The sequence below is a fragment of the Haemaphysalis longicornis genome, unplaced genomic scaffold, assembly GCF_048455015.1.
Source record: "Haemaphysalis longicornis isolate Haplotype H1 unplaced genomic scaffold, Haemaphysalis longicornis Haplotype H1 scaffold_1, whole genome shotgun sequence".
Taxonomy (NCBI): domain Eukaryota; kingdom Metazoa; phylum Arthropoda; class Arachnida; order Ixodida; family Ixodidae; genus Haemaphysalis; species Haemaphysalis longicornis.
Window position 1 is genome coordinate 142,647,545 of NW_027526203.1, and position 20,299 is coordinate 142,667,843.

At 46.8% G+C, this 20,299-nt stretch overlaps 1 protein-coding gene across 4 annotated transcripts in view; it reads right to left on the bottom strand.

The window, feature by feature from the left end:
* LOC144137341 (caspase-1-like) overlaps window positions 1–20,299 on the bottom strand; it is a 47,489-nt gene that overhangs the window by 8,644 nt on the left and 18,546 nt on the right. For all 4 annotated transcript variants that reach the window (XM_077669463.1, XM_077669465.1, XM_077669466.1 and 1 more), the window contains 2 exons: window positions 18,166–18,341; window positions 8,238–8,361 (listed from right to left, as the gene is read on the bottom strand). In XM_077669463.1, the coding sequence (XP_077525589.1) occupies window positions 8,238–8,361; window positions 18,166–18,341 (300 nt within the window). The remainder of the gene's footprint in view (window positions 1–8,237; window positions 8,362–18,165; window positions 18,342–20,299) is intronic.

Here is a 20,299-nt window from a genome sequence, read left to right on the forward strand (position 1 = left end):
TTTTACCGCTGCAGTGAAAAGGATTTTGTGTGAGAACACAAACAAGCATGCTTGAATGCATATTTTATAGAGACCGACTGACTCAAGTGGCTTCGCTAAGTGGCACAGCCATCAGGTTAGTGGGCCCACAAAAATCCAGAACTTGGTGTACAGTGTTGATGTATATATTGAATCATAGCTTAGGAACATAGAAACCTTTTGTACACCTTAGAATTCCTAATAATTTTTAGGCTCAGCAAAATTGCCTATTTGTGTTTTGTGTATAGATTTGAGCGCATTTTATTTTTGTGTTGTTGACCAATAAATAATTACATCTTTTACACAGAACTTCCATTATCACTGATGTGATTGGCCCAAGCCACTTTGGAGCAGCCTCTGGAGCAACTAAAATTGTGTTTTGTAGCAAGTCGGCATGCTTTTGGAGCAGGTGTACGCGTATCCTATAGTGTGACTGCAAGTGATGACCATTTGCACAAAGAATAAAACCGTTTATTCAATGTAAGCAAATCACAGCATATTGGACAAATGACAACGAAAGAGAAGAAGCACAAACTGCAAATTATGCATGGCAACAAAAAATTCCCGGAATGAAAAATAACCTGCACGGGCCCTCTCATTTGAGAACCTTAAAAAAACTCCACCAGTGTAGAAATCACTGATAGAGAAATGCTGCAAAGTAACCTACAAAATTAAATTTGCTGCCTCAGGTAACTAGGTTGCACACCTTTTCTTGGCACAGGCGAGTTTTGCCAATGCTGAAGCCAGCCTGCTTTTTGCCTTCTGCAGGAAGTGAATGCCCACTTTCAATGTCACCAAAGTCCTTGGACTTTACTCCCCGGCCAATCAGAAGCTCAGCATTGCAGACCATGTTTTTGCAGTTTCCACTTCAGCCTGCACAGCCTGTTCAGCATCATCCTTTTCAGGTGATTTAGTTCAGTCAGTACACCTTCACTTAGCTACCAACTCTTCTGCAGCAATACGCTCTCTGTACCTTTTGAAAGACCCCTGGACAGCCTTGATAATAGCAGCAGTGACCACAAACTTGCTTGGGTCTCCGCCAAACCGTTGTGCATGTGAAAGAACCTGCTGCATGCCATTAACATTACGAATCGTCAAGCGAGCCCTTTCGAGTAGCATGCGGCAGTTCTCACTGAAGCCTCGTTCGAGGTCTGCATTACCATGCAGAATTTATAGTAATGCCTTGATTACCTTGCATAGCAGAGGGTATTTTTATTTTGCTGATCCATTAGGGCATAGCGACTGTGCTGCGAGAAATATGGGATGCCTTGAACGTCAAAATTAGTGAAAAAAAAAACAAAACCCTTCCATCAAGTTGGAGTTATGCACAATATTATAACAAGCTTGAAAGTAGCTCATTTGTATCCTTGTGGTATGCAAACTTTTGGCAATGAACACCTGCACGTATGAGTACTAAGTTGCAGCGCCAGGCAAAGTAGTACGTAAAACATAAAAGAAGCCAGAAATTTGCAAATTTAAGTAAAAAAAATGCTTCACTTGTTGCCATGGGGACAACACTGCAAAGGGAAGTTGTCCAGTGCGATACAGCCAACCAGCTAACCTACTTTGCATTGAAAGCCCATTGAAAGCCATCTCCCCCTCCGTTTGGTCTGCTAACTGGGCTGTGTACTCTTCACAAAGGAGCTGAAAATGATGTTTTGTGGAAAGAGAAAGGCTGTAAAAGGCACTCCAATTTCAAGGCAAGGCCTTCCAGAAGACCCATGTTCAAAAGGACATGAAAGGCTGCAACCGTGACGACTTTTGATAAGTGAAACCTGTGTTGCAACTTCGGAAGCCGTTTTCTCAGAACGGTTTTTTTTGCCACCTGTGTCGCTTGTTCCAGGGATTTCTTCGTGACCGCTGGGTCTATTTTGATTCCGTTTCTTGCATTACATTCCTTGATGAACAGTTCCGGTCGTGACTCTCTTGGTTTTCCAGATTTGTTTTTTGTGATTTTTTTATTCAAATAGTCGTTCACAGTCGACATGCCTGTTGAACATTAACCTCTAAAAAAATGAAAACTAAAAAACATTGCGTTTAAAAAAAAAATTCTAAAACTGTCACGACCTCATTCATTCATTTGGGAATGCAAAGCACTCCGAACAAGTTTTCTATTATGTTTTATAAGTGGCTCAAGCTCGGTACAAGCAGAACAGAAAGAAAATGTAATAAATAAAAAAGTTATCAAAATATTACCTTGAAATTTTTATAGCGTTATCACAGAAGCATTTCCAGTTGTTGTGCCAATTTTCATCAAAATCCACAAAGAAACAAAAAAGTTGATTTTGAAAGCCACGTCCCCCCTTAAGGGGAGACACTGGTCTTAGAGCTATTTTTCTTATTTTCAGGCCAATCCTGATGAAACTACATGATCTTATTCAGGTTCTCACGCTGATTTCAAATATGCAATTCTTTTTCTTCTAAGTCAATTAGTTCCTGAGATAAGTAGATTTAATTAGTCATTAATTAGTACCTCCGTGTAAAAAAATTGGCTCGATTAACAATAATTTTTAATGCATGGCTACATAGTCCAATGAGCAAAGAGTGCAATGATCGAAGCAGTTTCTCTATTTCACCCTTATTAGCAATTTTACAGTACTTGGAATACCAACAGTCAAAGTTGCGCTGACCATGGTTCGACGAACAATGTAAAATAAAAAATGTTTGAAACTTCATTGAAAAAATGTGCTTCGATTATTGCAGTCACTGCACCTTAGGCTTACTTTAGCACAAAAAAGTACATCTCTATCTCTCCTAGATGCAGAGATATCGACGAACCAAAGCAGCCAGATGTCCAGATTTTGCATTTTGAGAAAAAAGGGAAAAACCAAACTAGGCACTATTTATTGAAAATTTCAAGAAGATATATACATATTTACATTTCCTGAGGGTTAATAAGCCCCAGGCATGTAGTCCGACTGCTTGTTCTGGCCAGTGTGCCGCTTTTTCAGTGCCTGACGCACATTTTCTGCAGAGGCCCGTTTGCGTACCGACTGGGCTGTTCGGCGCTTGTCCTTCTCAGCCATCCTCTTCATGTTGTGGAGGCCAGAGTTTACACTCAGCTCGCTGAGTATTTGTGAGGATGCTTGCCGATTTCCCGCATTGAAGCGTGCAACAGCCTCTGCGACAGCTGCTTGCACAGAAAACAGCGAAGCATGTCGCTCTTTCGGTGCAAGGGACCATATTAGCGAGTGCAAGCTCTCATTGCTATTCTGGGTTTTTCCGCGCTGGCACCGCTCCAGCAGCTTTGGCTCAGCTAAGCGCTCATAAATGGGAAGAAGCGCTTGGCATACATGTGGGGGCAGGTTATACCTGTGCTTCGGAGCAGGCTCTCCTTTGGCCGCAGCTGCGTTTTGGCGGCACCACGAGTCTGGGCCTGTCGGGCACAGGGTGTGGTTTGACACACTATCGTTAGAGGTCACGTGGTGATACGTTGCCATTACGGCCTTGTGCATCGCCCCGACATCTCCAGCATGGGATTTCAGGGCCCAGCAGTAGTAAGAAGTTAACTTTGTGACAAGTTCACCCGTCAGCTTTCCTCTGCCACTAAGGCTCTCAGCTCCATTGCCTTTGCATTTAGCAATCACATTCCGCAAGGATGTGCCCATTCGTTTCTCCACATGATTTATGCAATCTTCTTTGACGACTTTGATGTAGCCGTACACATGTGCCTCTACCAGTGCAAGGAATGTGCGGCTGTCGCCATCCGAAAGTACAGTGGTGTACCGAAAGCCATGCTTTTTCCAGGACCTTTCAAACAAAGCAAGTCCAGCCTGTACCTCCATTTCCCCGGATTTTTTCTCCGTGTTTTTTTGGCAGACGTGGCTTTCCTTCCACAAATTTGTAAGATGGGTCGCCTTCCTTAGGGCCACGCTCACACCCGGCACAGAAGTTGCTGAACAACACATAGTCCAGTACGAGTCCGGTGAAAATTTCTATAACTGCACCGACACCGATGTGGGATGAATGACCCCGGGTCATCCACGAACCATCAAAGGAAACAGAAATGTTTCCGGGGTTGTCCAAGTTCAACTCGCGGTAAAGTTGCCGAACTGCATGGGCGCTGTCCTGCAACACTTTTTCGGCGGCGCGTGTTGCTGCGGGAGTCAGTTTTTTCTTCACATAACACTGCCACGTTTTCGTGTGCAGGCCACGGTGCGATATGTTCATGGCCGCAAACACATCGTTCAGCGCAGTTTGCTGATTTCCAGTGCTTTGCATCGCGCATGCGGCAAGGATGTTCACGGCAAACGGATTTACCTTTCGGCTGCCTTGTGCGCGCGGCGAGCTCCATGCTGACGACAAGTCTCCACAATTCCTGCACACAAGGAAAAGTTTCACGGCTAGACCGTACTCACGCTCGCCTTTTGAGATGTTGACATCCCCGCCGCACACTTTACACTTCACGGCTCGCAAAAGCTCGTCGAGGCACTCCAAACTAACAATACTGAAGGTATCATCCGCACGGCGACCGTCAGTATCGTCAAGGGGGCAGGCTTCACAGTTGCCAACGAAATCCATTTTCCTCTTCGTTGCGCCGGTGGACTCCAGCTCCTGTATCCTTTTTTCTGCTTTTCTTTTGTTTTCCTCCAACTCCGAAGGCTGCAGCATCGTCGTGTCGTGGCGGAGGCGCTCGCAGTGCGTAGGCGTCGCCGAGCTCGTTAGGCCTACTTCGTCCGTGGGAAGTCCTTCACTTGCCGCTGACTCCTGCACATCGTCGGAGCTTTCGGGGGACGCAGGACGTTTTCGAAAGTTGTCACCGCGCGCACTCTTACTCTTTTTGCCAAATTTATGGCGCGAGCGAAATTTTCTGAGAGGCATCGTTGCGCGTCGGTCTCGACTCTCGGCAATATGGCGTCTCAGAGGCGTCCAGCGGTCGGCTGCCCCGCCGCCGGCAGGCCGAGCAGACGACGCCTGGCGGAATCTGCCAATCGGATGGCTCGGTTGCAGTCACGTGCACCCAGCAGCGAATCAGACCCCGCGTTTTCTTCCTTGTTTGTACTTCTTTTTCTCAGTGGCAACTGAGGGCAGGCAAGCCGCAGTGGCGGGAAATTGAAGCCCAGAGAGTGCTCTTTCAAACGAGCCCAACATGGCCGAGATCGGTACGGTAGAACGGCGGCTCCGCGCAATGAAAAAAGTGGCGTTTTATCGTCTCCTCATGAGAAATTTCGGCCGACGCGATGATTTATTGTAAATATTACGCTTAAAATACTGATCTCTCGAGGAAGAAAATTCGTGAATTTGGAGATTAATAGCTGCAGATTGCGAAAATGCCATTTTCACAAAATCGATTTTTTGGTCATTTTTTGGTCCCAAAGACCCATGTCCCCCCTTAAGGAATACACGTTCACAAGTTTGTAAAAACTTAACTGGAAGTTTTTTATGTGTCATGTTTGAACGTCGAAGAACAAAAGGGAAGCGAGAAGCAATATCATGAGAGCACAGCCGACATCATGTGGTGACCCCAAAAGCCAACAAGTTCCTTTCGGTATGTGTGCAACACTCGGCCAGATAATTGTGCGACCCTGGCACAGTACTGTATGCACAGCCATATTTATTATGACCTTCTGCATGCTTTTTCTGCACTAAAAAAAACATGACAAAACCTGCGAAAAGGCTAATGAAACTTGTCAAACGCAAACCGGGCCACAAGCAAAAACAAGATAAAAAGGAGGGGGGAATACCGTGCTTACCCGATTCTAACGCGTACTTTTTTCCAGAAAAATAAGCCGAAAAATCGCATACGCGTTAGAATCGGATACGAAACCGAAACTGCCGAAACAGGGGAAATTTCGTCCCGCCAATCGCTATCGCCATCTCAAGATGGCGCCAAAGCTTTTAGCAATGATTTTTCGGACGCAGGAACCTTGGGCTTTTCTATCAGTGTTCCATTCGGTGTTCCATTCCAAATCGTCAAAGTGTTCCACTTGCGCGCTTGATAACAGCAATTACAGCAGCGGCAACGTAGGTGCGCCGCTTCCACGGCTTACAAACGGCTCTCACGTGTTCAAAACAAGTGGTCGGCTTAAGCGTGCGCCTCTGGAGAAGCTCGCGGGATGGGCGTGCGAGACGTGGGCCATGATCCCATCGACCATGGTTGAATGTTGTTTCAGAAGTGTGGCATCGCGAATGCGCTTGACGGAACCGAGGACGAGAAGTTATGGTCAGTGGAGAGCGACGAGGAGTGATTTGAGTGAGATTACTTCTGGAAATAAATCGCCCGTTTCTCTCGCATTTGTTTTTCTTGCTCCCAAAGTACCGTGCGCGTTGCAATTAGAGGTGCAAGTTTTCGGTTTTTTGCCTGCAAAATCAGATAAGTACGGGTAAGTACGGTAAGTACGGTAAGAATCGGGTAAGTACGGTAAGTCATTCCCTATGTGTGCACCACTTATCGCATGGTATAAAGGATGTAGCAGGGAGATACCGGGTGAATGCCACACTCTCAGCCCCCCTCAGGAGTAGTTGTGTTTGCCCAGCTGTACAAAGGAAGATAGATCTTAAGCTGGGGAAATCAAAAAGAGGATGCAATCAACCACGGTGAGAGATTTGTGCCCTGTCGTACGGCCGCTGTATACCACTTGCTCCTCGACTGTGGAAAAATGTACATTGGGCAGTCGGGTAGGTGTGTGAACATGCGCCTACGGGAACACTTGAATAATTTGACAAAGGACACATGCCCTCCCACTTATCAGTGCCCTGCCGAGCATGGGGCTGCACGCTGTGTTTTGATGAATGCAACGTTTTGTTCGTCCACAAGGACAAGCTGACACAAGAGGTTGTTGAAGCCTATCCTATCAAATCAACAAGACTCAGAACAAGACTCCAACACTTAGAAAAGGTCTAACACATTCAGCCGAGTGCGTAGAGACGCATGCTAAGCTGAGCAAATAAAGCAAGAATGCAATTAGGAGAAACTACTAACCAGATATAAAAAAATCAGTCGTGGCCCACAGAATTCATGACAAGGTAGGTTTACCCGAAATTGTTCGTCTCCAAGGCTGCTTGCGCATTTTTGATGATCACGTTCTTGTCAGTAAACAGCTGATGCGAAATAATTTTATGAAGGACAGCTGCGCAAGTAAAGGTTAGACTGGTTGGACTTCGCATGGCCAGTGGCAGATTGCACACAATGAACGGAAACCATCTCCCTGCTTGAGGCAATTCTTACACTTTTCATAAGGGCTCGGTAGTATGCAGGAATGGCAACCAACCCGCACGTGAAATTGCTGAGGTGTTGGCTACCGTGCGACTGAGTACAACACGCGTCATCACAGCATCAATTAACTGCTTATGAAGGAAATGGACTTCCTAGATGCGCAATCGTGTGGGGGGAACCAGACCGACACGTGACATTGCTGTGAGCGCTGTCTTGTCATCACGAGTTCACACTTTGTGTTTCCATACAATTGTGTTTTTTGGGTATCTTTCATTTCGCGTCTACTTCTTCCTTCCTCTCACGCATCATCATGGAGTTAACGCTTTGGATACCCATAAAACTGCCTTTTGCACAGCTTTCATCTCGTGTTTGCATCTTCCTTCCTCTCGTATGTTCCTCCATTTGCGTTATTCTCCAGTTTTGGTGTCCTGCATCATGATCCTAGTTGCTCGTGGCTCAGTGGCTCGTGATCTGGCTCAGTGGCTAAGGCGTTGCGCTGCTGAGCACGAGGTCGCGGGTTCGATTCCCGGCCGCGGCGGCCGCTTTTCTGATGGAGGCGAAAAGCAAAAACGCCCGTGTGTACGAGATTTCGGCGCACGTTAAAGATCCCCAGGTGGTCAAAATTAATCCGGAGCCCTCCACTATGGCGCGCCTCATCGCCTGCGTTGCGTCGGCGCGTTAAACCCTACAATCAATCAATCAATCAGTTGCTCGTGCCAGTTTGGTCTGAAAGGAGGCCCAGCTCCAGCCACGCACAGCCTCACCTGACAAGGCTGATTCTGAGCACTGAGGCCTTGCAAACAGCCAGGCATGTGCCCCGTTAGCCCAGGCAGAGGCCCCAGCCAGGCATCTTTAACAAATTGGCACACAGAACACCTGACCATATCCCCGCGCAACCACTGTGATGCTTTCGACTGCAGGGGTGCAGTTCCAATGTTATCTTCAAAGGTGAGCTCCCCTAAGATCAGTGGCATGAGGTAGCGCAACTGCAAACCCCACGATATCGTTTGACAAATTCCGATGCACAAAAGCGACCCTCCGAATTTCATTCAGGGCTGCCCACCTGGCACTGTCGAGTAGGCAGCCAGGAAGTCGGCGTGTGTCGGGATGCGGTAGATCTGGGAAGGTGCGTCCGTAGAGTCCAGGACTGCCGCAGTGCCCGCATCGAGCCGGTCTCCACGACAGGCCTGCAAGGCACAAAAACGACACTGCAGCACACCTGTGCATTTCAAGTGCCCCCGCAATTCGCAACAACCTGAGGTGCCTCCTATGAAAGAGCTTAACGACAACTTAATTCAAGACAATTCAAATGCACACTGAAGTTTCCCCCTTTGCAATGCTTCGTGCGTCAGTTCAATCTTAGTGCTGGCAACGATGATTTTTTCATACCATGCAGCAAATTTGCATGCACAGATGCACGGAAATGTGAAGACCCAATCTGAGGGTTACCAAAATAGCAGGAAGGCCTGCCACTGCACCAAAGAAAATTGCGTGTTTAGACAGTGGTCACTCAAAATTGGGGTTTGAAGCAACAACCAGGCTATGAGGCACACTAAAGTGGAGGGCTATGGATTGATTCAGATCGCCTAGGGACGTTTAGCGTGCTGAAAGTTTGTCCGCATGGAGGCAGTGGTTGTAAGCACTGAAAGGTAGATAAATGCAGAGCATAGATGGGTGTTAAGGATATATTTGGAGTGGTTTCATATTGAAGCCTTTTTCTTGCTTCATTTGGGTATTCTTGATCTGAGTTGGCGCAACAAGGCGTCTCTGCTTATTTACGAAATTCCATACACACTGAAAATATTCGCAGTTACCAAATCTCCCATTCAACTTGAAGGACTTTACACATATCATATCATTCGCTTAAAAATTCTAAAGTTTCGGAAAACCACACAACCCAAAAGATTCATATGTACTGTATAAATCGGTATATAGGTCGTTTTTTCTCTAAAAATTCCGCACAAAATTCACTCCTCATCTTATATAGCGACCATTGGCAGAAAGTAAATGGCAGTCTCGCAACCAGGTGCAAGTGTAGTCTGGCAACAAAGTGCAAGCGTTTGTGCATTAGCGTAGCAAGCGTAGTCCGTCGTCACTGCCCTTTGTGTCGGAGTGCTCTCTCGCTCTATCAGGCCGTTATTTGCTTTTTGCTTTTCTGTAGTTTTTCATCTTTTACTCGTCTTGTGTGTGTGCGCGCGCACACGTTTCTGTATGTGTCTGCTCCGAGATGAGTGGCGGAAGTCGACGGCAGTTCACAGCTGCATTCAAGCTGAAGGCGATTGAGTTCGCCGAGCAGAATGGGAATACAGTAGAATCCCGCTACAACAAAATTGACGGGACGTGCGAAAAATTTCACTGAAGCGAAAATTCGTTGAGGCGAAATCTGCCCCAACACACCACGGAAAGGCCAGAAAAATAGCCCCATATGTTTCCGCATCATTTGCAGCATAATACAATGTTTAGAAAAAGGAGTGATGCGCAATAACGTCATGTTTATTCGGATAACGAACATACCAATGGGTATCTGTTTTTTCACTGCACGCAAAGAACGCGTAACGGAGGGGGGTGAAGAAATGCAGGCGCAAAACGTATTGCTGTACAACAAGGCGTGTCCACCAAGCTGATAACTTGCAGATAGCTACTAGGCTGTGGGAAGCCAGCCTCTCACTTGTGGCAGGAGCAGTGCCGTTATCTTATCCTCTGACAGGGCACGGCAGCTACTGACCTTGGCAGGCAAGATGCGCACGCTTGCAGTTAACATGACCGCGCGCTCGCGACTGAGATAGAATGACTTGGCTTCAAGACCAAACACGCAAACACGAGTTTTGCTCTTGGCTATGAAGAATGGTAGAAGGAAAACGCCAAGGACAGCTGCTCACAATGCATACATGACGGCACCGCGCCAGAAGCGGAGCACATTCGTGCGATTTCAACTGGATACGAATTGGCTGTAGCTCCGGCTTGGCGAACCGGGCCTGCGCCTCATGTAAAGACGGCCAGACACATTGTTATCCCCATCAAACAATGGCGCCCGCCTACGAGTTCTTTTTTTGTTTTAGGTGGCAGTGTGGGCGCACTGTGGATGTTTTCGGTGAAACTAAGCGTCCTGAATGTATAAAAAGTTACAGATAGCTAGCGCTATGCTTATTTTATTGTAAAATAATTGTTCAAACCCAGCCGAAATCATCAAAAATTTCGTTGAAGCGAAAGCAAGCCTGACAAATGGTTCGTTGTGGCGAGGACTTTGTTGCATTGACTTCTATGGCTAGCTGACGGGGAATTGGAAATATTTCGTTGAAGCGGAAATTTCGTTGAAGCAGAGTTCGTTGTAGCGGGGTTCGACTGTATACCAGGTCGACTTATATTCCGGTTTATAGGGTATTTTCTCCGACTAGTACCAGAAAGTGAGAAAATTCCTTAAAATTCCTGCAATTTTTCCCGACTTGTCGAATTTTCTAAGGATGCTCGGTTCTTTTCATTGGCGGACACCCTGAAATCCATGAAGGTGACCCAATGGCACCACTGCTGCTAGAAAGAACCCAAATTTTTCACCTGTTGTTCTTCGAGGCTTGTCATTTTATATTTCAGTGTTTTTCATCTACTGACCTATGCAAACTTCCTTCACACCCTCAACAGAAGCGCTTGCAACCAATGAAAGCACAGAAGATTGCGTTTTTAAAGATGGCTACCAGTCTGTGCTAAGCCTCTCCTCCACTTCACGGCGGCAATTGGAAAATGGCACTCATAGTGACGTGTGCACTCAGCTAATGTTTCAATTTAGTTTATGGCTTCTCTACACCCCAAGTGCAAATAAAACTTACTTCATATATTTTTTACTGGTGGCAACATCCAAAATCGCAATACTTTAAGGATGTACAACATTCAGTACAAAACTAGGTGCCTTAATTGCAGGATAATGGAACAGGAGAGCCCTGTGCACAGCAGGCACTTAAAACGCACAGTGAAATGGCGTTATGGAGAACTACACTACACTACAAGGCCTACGCTACACTGTAAATACATGCACTGAACCTCATTACAAGAGACGCTTAAGGGACACGGGAAACATGTCTCTTGTAACTGAAAATTCTAAAAAGACACTGTGGAGCCAGACTAGACCACTTTATTATACACTAGCATCAAAGCGTATTTAGACAGGTTGGCAAAAAAATGCTCACTATGGCTTAAAGAAGTCATTCATAGTACCGTAAAGTTCCAAGAGAACGCCCTCTCCCGATACATCGCCCATCCCCTAACATCGCGCTAGCTTCAACGCCTTCGAAAGCCCGAGGAGCTCCCTCCGCGAAAACCACCTACGTCTCGATTTTGAACAAAAGAGACACAACCTGTCCAGCTTTTTTACTTGATATCTCCACAGTTTTGGTTGGTGGAGCGGCCACTTACCTATATGTAGTTTATCGCACCTGACCCGAAAGTTCGCTCATCCCGTATTTTTGTCTTGATATCTTTGTAGTTTGGGTGGGCGTTCTTTCGGAACTTTACGGTAGCCTTAGGGACTGCAGATTGTATTCCAACTCTTATATGTAAAGCACTTCACTTTGCAAGCCTTCCTGTTCTCACAACGCCATTAAAAGTGCTCTTGGATGTTCATCGGTCTCAACTGCCAACACTCTCTTCCCTGCAATGCCCTCGTTGTCCTCCTCCTTTGGGTCATTTTTTAGGGCACCATTTACTTGTGCAAGGATCACATGGTCTGTAAGCTCCTCACAGCACACGAGGTCCACACCTGTAGGCACAAGCTCCTCAAAAGGTTATGGAACCTCTGTGGTTCTCTTGAATGCAGGCTTAGGCTTCAGCTTTATGGCAGTTTACCCCAGGATATTCCATATAAGGCCCCTCTTCCATCATGTCTCTCCTAAATTGCGAAGAATTTAGCACCCTTAGTAACAGAGTGTCTCTTGTGACCATGTCTCTTGTATTCGATGTAGGCGTTGGCTGTTGTGCCATTTATGCCAGCAATGTGCTCCCCTCGCAACAGTTGGTTATAGCGATAAGCAGACGCAGCAGTTATCGCTGGTACTGCCGGAAGCAACAGGCCCGTCATCTGCCCTGTCGCTTTTTAAGTGGCTGCGCACCTATCATTGTTTGGATGCGGAATGCTTGGAAGCACTGCAATCAGAACACACAAGCAGGCATTTCACATGTTTTTTCATTTTGCAGGCATCATCAGTAAGCTAAAAAACACTAATACTTATAGACTGAAAAACAGAAACTGTTTATTTGGACGTTTCGCAAACTGCTCTGCAACTTTATAGTTCGAATTTTTTTCCCTAGCTTTGTTGCTTCAGAAGTTGGCAAATTAAAATTGACTAATCCAATTAAGCAAAATACAAAAAATCGCGTGACACACTACATAGAAAAATGAGCAACATGCAGTTGGTCGCGTTGCCTTAGAGTGCATCAGCACATTTTTACTCTAGCTGAAGTTGGGTGAAACACCCTGTACGTGCTGGCTAGGATAAACAGGGGCAAGAATACAACAACTGTGATGATGCATGCTTCACAGGGTGTGAGCACTGCTGCGAAGCTAAACTTCCGGGTGAAATTAGCATGGCACCAGCACCCTGAATTTACTCTTAGAAGTTATCAACTATGGCTGCAGGTGATGCAAAAGTTTCTTACATTGCACGGCAAAGTGCAGTACAACATTTACTCGCACCAGTTTTTTTTTGTTACCTGATCAATGCAGTTACAAGATGTTATTTACGCAACATAGACTGCGCTGTTCACCTGGAGACAGTAGTTATTTTGGAAAAGCCTACTGCACATCGCTCGCACTGGGCCTGTCACCAGATTGCACTTGTTCCTCACTTGCCACGACAGTCCTTGACCTTGAAAATAGACGAGCCCACACTAGCACCAGCCGATATTCGATAATGATCACCAGAACTCTACTTTTAGCAAGAGTAGTTCTTTGTGCTGTGTCAGGTTATGCTCATACTTACCGTAAAATCCCGAGCAAGCGCCCCTACCCGGACAAGCGCCCCCCCTCCATTCTCGAGTGATTTGAAATTTGCGCCAAATCCCGAGCAAGCGCCCCCTGCCTTTTTTTAACCTTGTCCGGCGCTTCACCCATTTTCACAAAATCTCTTACCTAGTTTTTTAGTATTTTCTTTTCTTTTTTTGCTAAATATTTGCATGTTAAATTATATAATGATGCAATTTTTTGGAAAAATAAACTGTTTGGGCTTACGTATGTCACGTGCAGTATCCCTTCCCCATGCGTAGCCAGCACACGGCTGAAGCCGAAGCTGGCCGAAACGTGAGCCAGCGGGAGCCAGCATCGCTGCTGTCAGTCGCCATTTGCCATTATCGAAAAATGTGTGGACCGTCCCACGTGTGCGGGACGTAAGCGAGGATGCATTCGTACACAGTGAAAAAAAAGGTTGAGGTTGTAGAGTGGCATCGACAAACCGGCAGAAACGTGCACGCGACTGCGCGGCATTTCGGGATCGACCGGAAGAGAGTGCGCGAATGGGACAAGAACTTTGAAACCCTGCTACAGCGCTGCTATGGAAAAGGAAAGGCACAACGCAAGCTAAGCAGCTGTGCGCCTGTATTCAGTGAAGAACTAGACGACGCTCTTTTTGAATTTTTCGAGAGTGAGAGGAGCGCCGGTCGTGCCGTCAGCAACAGGCTGTTGGCTGAAGAGGCCAGAAAAATCGCGGACAACCTGAAGCTCGGGAACTTCGCAGCATCGTCGCAATACATCAAGAGGTGGAAAGCGCGGTTTGGCGTCACAATGCGCCAAGCGACAAATGACAGTCAAAAGACCCCTGATGATCTCGCCGAAGCTGCAAGTGCTTTTCGATCAGCTGTCAACGCTCTGCGACTTCGCCACGACTTCACACCGGCCAACATTGCCAACATGGATCAAACCATGGTCCGTATCGACAATCCTGCCTGCAGAACGAACAACGTTGCCGGTGAAGCAACAGTGCGTATAGCGAACACTGGTTGTGCGAGACGCGGCTTTACAGTTGCTTTGGCAGCATGTGCGAATGGAGACAAGCTACCAGCGTTTGTGATTTTAAAGGAACCAAGCGGCAAGATACCAACGAAGGCATTCATGAAACTTCGCATTCCAGGTAAGTGTCAAACAAATTACGTGTTTGTTTATTATGGCTTTCAAATCAATACATTTGTTTACAACTAGCATTTTGCATTGTTCTTTTATCTGTAGGAAATGTTCGCCTCACGGCATCAAGGAATGGCTGGATGACCTCGGAGAAATTCCAGGAGTGGCTGTCGAGGGTCTGGGGCCCGAATAGTGACGACGTGCGGCGACTTCTCGTAATTGATCAGGCACCCATCCACAAAACTCCGGCAGCGAAGGACGCGCTACAGGCATGCGACACAGACGTCGTGTATGTGCCTGCCGGATGCACAGGCCTGCTGCAGCCCGCCGATGTCTACTGGAACCGGCCATTCAAGGCTCGGCTTCGCGCTTCGTGGGAAGCCTTCGTCAGGAAGGGCGAAAAAACGGCGAAGGGCAATCTCCGCAAGCCATCGCGGCAAGAAGTACTGTGTTTTGTTTCGGAGGCATGGGCAGCCGTTTCCGAAGAAACTGTTGCCCGGTCTTTTAAAGGGTGCGGTATTTCTAACGCCCTTGACGGGTCGGGTGACGGCGACCTACATGACCGGCTTTCAAGTGTTGGTGCTGTAGACCCAGAAGATCGCGGACCCCTCCAGGCCGAGTGCATGGAGATGATTTTTGCGACGGACTCGGAGGAGTCATTTGATGGATTCGCGAGTGACGATGACTGAGAATGAACTCCCTTGACTGGTCAAAAGACTGCAAGCAAACTGTACGACCAGTCTCTCAGTGTTGATCGGCAGTCGTTTTCTGACTTTGGGGTGAATAAAAACAGCAAGCATGTAAATAAAGTTATTTCTTTTCTCATCGAGTGTTTTGCGTCCATATTGAGTTCCGGTCCGCTACCGTAAAAACTTTCGCGGGATAGGTATTGGGGGAGGGGGGGGGGGGGGCGCTAGCTCGGGATAATACGCCGCCATTTTGAATTTCGGTCGACGACCGAGCAAGCGCCCCCCTCAAAAATTCCTCAAATTATCTGTTGCCACAGGGGGGGCGCTTGCTCGGGATTTTACGGTATTGTACACGTGGCAACGTCTGGCTGGGAATGTCAGCAGAGGACTGCTTTGCATCTGAAAGCTGTTTATAGAGGGTTCAGCCCTAAGCGATAGCATGGATACTATTTTATTCGTGCAGTAATCAAGATTCATTCAAGATTCAAGAGGTAAATGCACCAACCAAATTTTGCTTGTTACATGGTATAATTTGCCATACCCATGTTCATTATTGTGCCTCTGATTTACGGGCGTTCTGGCAGCCAGCTGGCTGCCAGAAGTTTGCTCTTGCCAACCAGCTGAGCAACCGATGTCACTGGTTTCCTCCTGCACGACATCATATTACATCACGGTGCTCCTCGCTTGAGCAGGAAGTTGCATCATGATTGCATAGTCAAGCGCCTTGGTGGCACCGGAAACAGGAAAGCCCAGCCACAATGGACACTGAAGGGAGCGCCCTTTTTTTCTGTCATCTGCTACAGTTTCACTTCACAAAATGTCTGACGGCCGAAGATGCACTATTGCTGTTTTCGTGGACGCACTCTATCCGGACGGGCTTCTTGCCGAAGCTAAATGCGAGCACGATGGTGACACCGACACATTTCTGCATCCCTTTGCAAATCCCTACAATTTCGACTAGCGAAATTATCACGGTCACTGGGAAGATATCATTAATCTTTTTCGCTGGGGCGTCCACCTCTTTCCACTTTGTTTGCATCTTTTCCCGGGTACTTGTACACGCCAATTGAAAAGAGCATGTGTACTGCTCGAACCAAATTTGAAGTTCTTTCGATGAGCTTTGCGACGGCGTTTTTTGAGGGGCGCCGGCACCATTTGCGGGCACATAAACGAAAACATTCATTCGAAGGCTTCACGTACAGACAGCCTGTATTCATGCAAAGAAATGCTTACCTGAGCTAACAAGAACACCTATGCCTCTGCCTAAGTCAGAACACTGGCCTCGTTTACGAGTTTGCCATGTTTAACACACTCAACCGAAAATGAGCGGCAGCTGAAGCGGGAAGCTGTCGCCTAACAATGTCCTTTCCGGACGAAAAAAAAAGAAAAAAAGGTGCATGTTAAAACGAAAACACGCTACATAGAAAGAAAGTTTTACTGAAGTGAAATGTTCTGTTTCCAAAAAAATCCAGTTTTCTTGATTTTTTTTTTTTTGCCAAAGTTTGCTCTGCAACATAAAACGGTGGGGGCAAGCGAGACTAAAGTCCAGTTGCACATCACTTAAAGCAACTTTAAACCATAAAATCCAGAAAAAAAAAAAAAAACCCAAACTCCACAAAGCTACGTTGAAACTGGCCGCACGGCATGGGTCAATCTCCTTTTGTCATCTGCTAGCTTCCTGACTGGAGCCAGAGATGGCTAGACAAGAGAAAATCGAAGACTATCTGGCACCGCCGCAAGTGGCGTATACAGCTAGCTACTCGAAAAAAAAACGGATAACCGGCTCTTCCTTCTGGCAGCAGGCAGCCAGCCCACAAGGAGCCAGAAGTAGAAAATCAAAGAAGCCCACCATCAGTTTAAACTGCACAAGTTTTCTAGCCTGTTTTAAAGCTGAGAAAGGAGAAGTGAAATTCATCCCGACTAGCAAATTTTGTCGAAACTGACAGCAAAATGCCAAACAAACAAACAAACAAAAACCTTGATAACACACACTGCTGCACCCAGACTAATGCCCACATACTCATGTGACAGAGACGTGGGGGATGTGACAAAAACTGGCAAGCTCAGCCTTACTTACTAGACAAATCTGAAGAGAGGAGTGGAAATGTAATCTGCCCCTGACACAGATGCAGTGCTTTGTCCCGTGGTCTTTCTTGTCCAAGTTTTGTTTTGCACTGTTCCCATCATGAACCTATACCAACAAGCCCAACTCGCAGTTCTTCTTACAGACAGTCACTTATTCGAGCATTACTGATGTGTGAATATTCAAAACTTACAAATATTGAAGCAGATAATGCAATCATTGACTTGGCTTTGAATAACATCGCATTATAGTTGAAAATTTCTGAATATATCCTCGCAGAATTTTGAAGTTTTAAAACGCAAAGAGACAGTTGTTCCAATGAACCAATATAAATGAAAATTATGCCTTGTTGAAAACAGGAAATGCCCAGCCAAAAACAATTGAAAAGTATACTCTTTACAACAAGTTTGAACTAGTTGGGCACCAGGTGTATAGCTTGTTTTTGGAAGTCAGCAATCGACCACCACAAACATGCACTCGCTTCCTCCACTAGCGGCAACAGGCTTTCCTACAAGGCACCAGTGATGTGCAGCGAAAGGGCACGGGGACAGTGCTCAAGCAGCCCCGCTCATCTCCTTGGCGTTGCGACAACTCCACCCCCTGCGTCTCTAGTCACACACTGGCAGCCAACGCTGCAGATAAGAAAGCCCCGTTGCATATCCGTGTAGTCCCAGAGTCCCCAATTGTCTTATTAAGTCTCTTTTTAAACCTGCAATGTTCAATTGTTTTCTATACAAGGGAAAAACAATGGACTTGTCTAGCTTCGTGCTCATACACACTAAGACAAAAAAACCACCCTTAGCAAGAACACCTTGACACCGTAACACACGGAGAAGGAACCCAGTTGGACCAAGCGTGGTACACCTTTGTTACCACGCACTTACACTAATTTTGGTCTGTACTCTTCTTTACGTGTTCACATTTGGCATGAAATACACCTTGCGGAACTGATACCTAAGATTATTGCGCTTGCTTGCGAAGAAATTCTTACTACTACTATTTATTCCATTCCTACAACCAAATAGCTCAACGGGTACAAAAAGGTGCCTCCCTGCATCCCAGCTGAGAGCCCAGGTGCACCGAGTGGGGCCCCATTCCCCCCACCCCCGTGGCTGCTGACCTGAATGAAGAAGAGCTTGGGCTTGCCCAGCAGGGTTGGGCAGACGTCCCCGCGGAAGGGCTCCATGACGCTGTCCACGGGGAACTTGCCGTCCGTCGCGTACAGCACGTCCCGGTCCCCGTGCGTCAGGATGCAGCACACAAAGCAGTCATCGTGCGTGTAGTCCTGGCTGCCCACTGCGCAGGGGGTGGGGAAGGACACCGCCACGGGCTCGCCATTAACAGAGGGCCAGATACCTGAACTGCAACTGCAAGGGGCAACGTTCCACTTTCCAAACCATCTCCACTGGGACGGGGCATCGGCCGTATTCAGAAGTTGCTACAATTCCCTCCCCTTTGCACTCAGCATGTCTGGACAAAGGGACGGGCACAGCCCAAGGGAAAGGCACAATGCAAGAAGCTTCATTATGCACCCCCCCAAGTGTGAAAGCCAACAGGGCCTTTCCACGTGCACCACCTGTGACCACATCTTGCAGCTACGGCATCAGCCCACAAGGCAACCAACCACACCAACATTGTCTTCATGAGCAATTTACAATTTGTATACATTACATTTAGGCAAATCTTTCTCTATTTTTTACCGAAGCAGGGACGAATTTGGTAAAACTCATTGCTTCCCTGTGCTGAGCTTGCTGCAAATGCAGCTCTCCTGCACTTTGAGGGAAAGGACGCCTAATGCCAGACCTTTTCTAGCTGCACAAAACATTTTTAAACATCTGCCCAGAATATGTCACAAGCAAGCGTTGTTCTTTGCACTTTACGGTGGGGGAATGAGGCTACCATAATTTATTTACAAGAGGTGAAAAAGAAAAAAAATCCTTACAATTGTTTTTCCGTGCTTGTGCCATGCAGTCAACCAAAAACACGGCAATCTCCAGCACCAAAGATGCAAACAATATTGGGTGCCCAGCTACACTAGCAGCAAAAACGTGCACCCCCTGGTGGATTTAGGGTTGTCGCACATGCTGAGCGCTTGTGGCAACAAAAGATACAAGGTCATCTGCACTGCATCTGATGTAGGGGCAGCATGGGATAAACACACTAAAGCTACATGTGGGATATGAGGTGCACCATAGTGGGAGGCTCGGGAAAATGCCCACCACCAGGGGATCTTTAAACTGCCATGAAATCACGAACCACAGGCACTTCTCCCCCCCCCCCCCCCCCTTTTTTTCGCCCATGTGCACTGCTAGCAAATAGACCTGGCTGCAAACCTACGCACGCAACCTCCCCAGAATAAAGCCACAACACCAGCCAACACAGGCATGGCTTCAAAGCAGGGTGGTGCAAATATTCAAAATTCCGATGTCAAAGAGAATGTGCAACATTCAATTCAGCCCCAAATAGAATAGCACTATTTAGAAACTACAAACACTTTCAAAGTTCCAAAACACAAATAAACACTAGCTGCAATTAATTTGGACGCAGAGAGTTATGAATTACGTTAAAACAAGAAATACCCCGCTAAAACGCATCGAAGATATGCTGTTCGGAGCAACTTGGGCACCAAACTTTGACCACTTGCGGCCAGCACCAAAAAGTGCCAGCTACTTTCTGGTAGCAAGGGCAAGCTTATCCATGGTGCACTGTTGGTGTGTGGCCTTTCGGAGCAGGTTTGGAGCAGCCAGAAAGGCCGTTTGGCAGGGGGCTGGCACAGTCCTCTGTCCCAGCCCCCTGCCAATTGTTTAATCTATTTATCTACCATGTAAGACATTTTACCATGCACTACAACCTACTCCGAACCAGGAACGCAGCTTTTGCACTATATCTGGAAATTTATATCATGCGGAGTTATCTACATTCAGCCCCAGCGAGTGAGCCATGTTATCACCGTTCAAAGGGTAAACCTCACAAGCAGAGTCAAAGGGTATCAGATAACAGGCCTCGCTTCGTGTCCAGTAGATGACAGTGACCACGCCTATTCCCATTGATATTCTGTTATCGATGAATACCAGCTCAAATTTTGACGCGCTTATGGACAGCTAATGCCATCCAAAGGGTGGGTACAAGAGAAAGTAAATTTTCTTTTTTCCGCCGCAGGGGTTATTTTTAAAGATCTTTCGTTGTCGGGCGCACGTGGTTTCAGTTGCGGTGTCGATGCCGTTTGCCAAAGCTCCACAGAAATGGTGAATTTT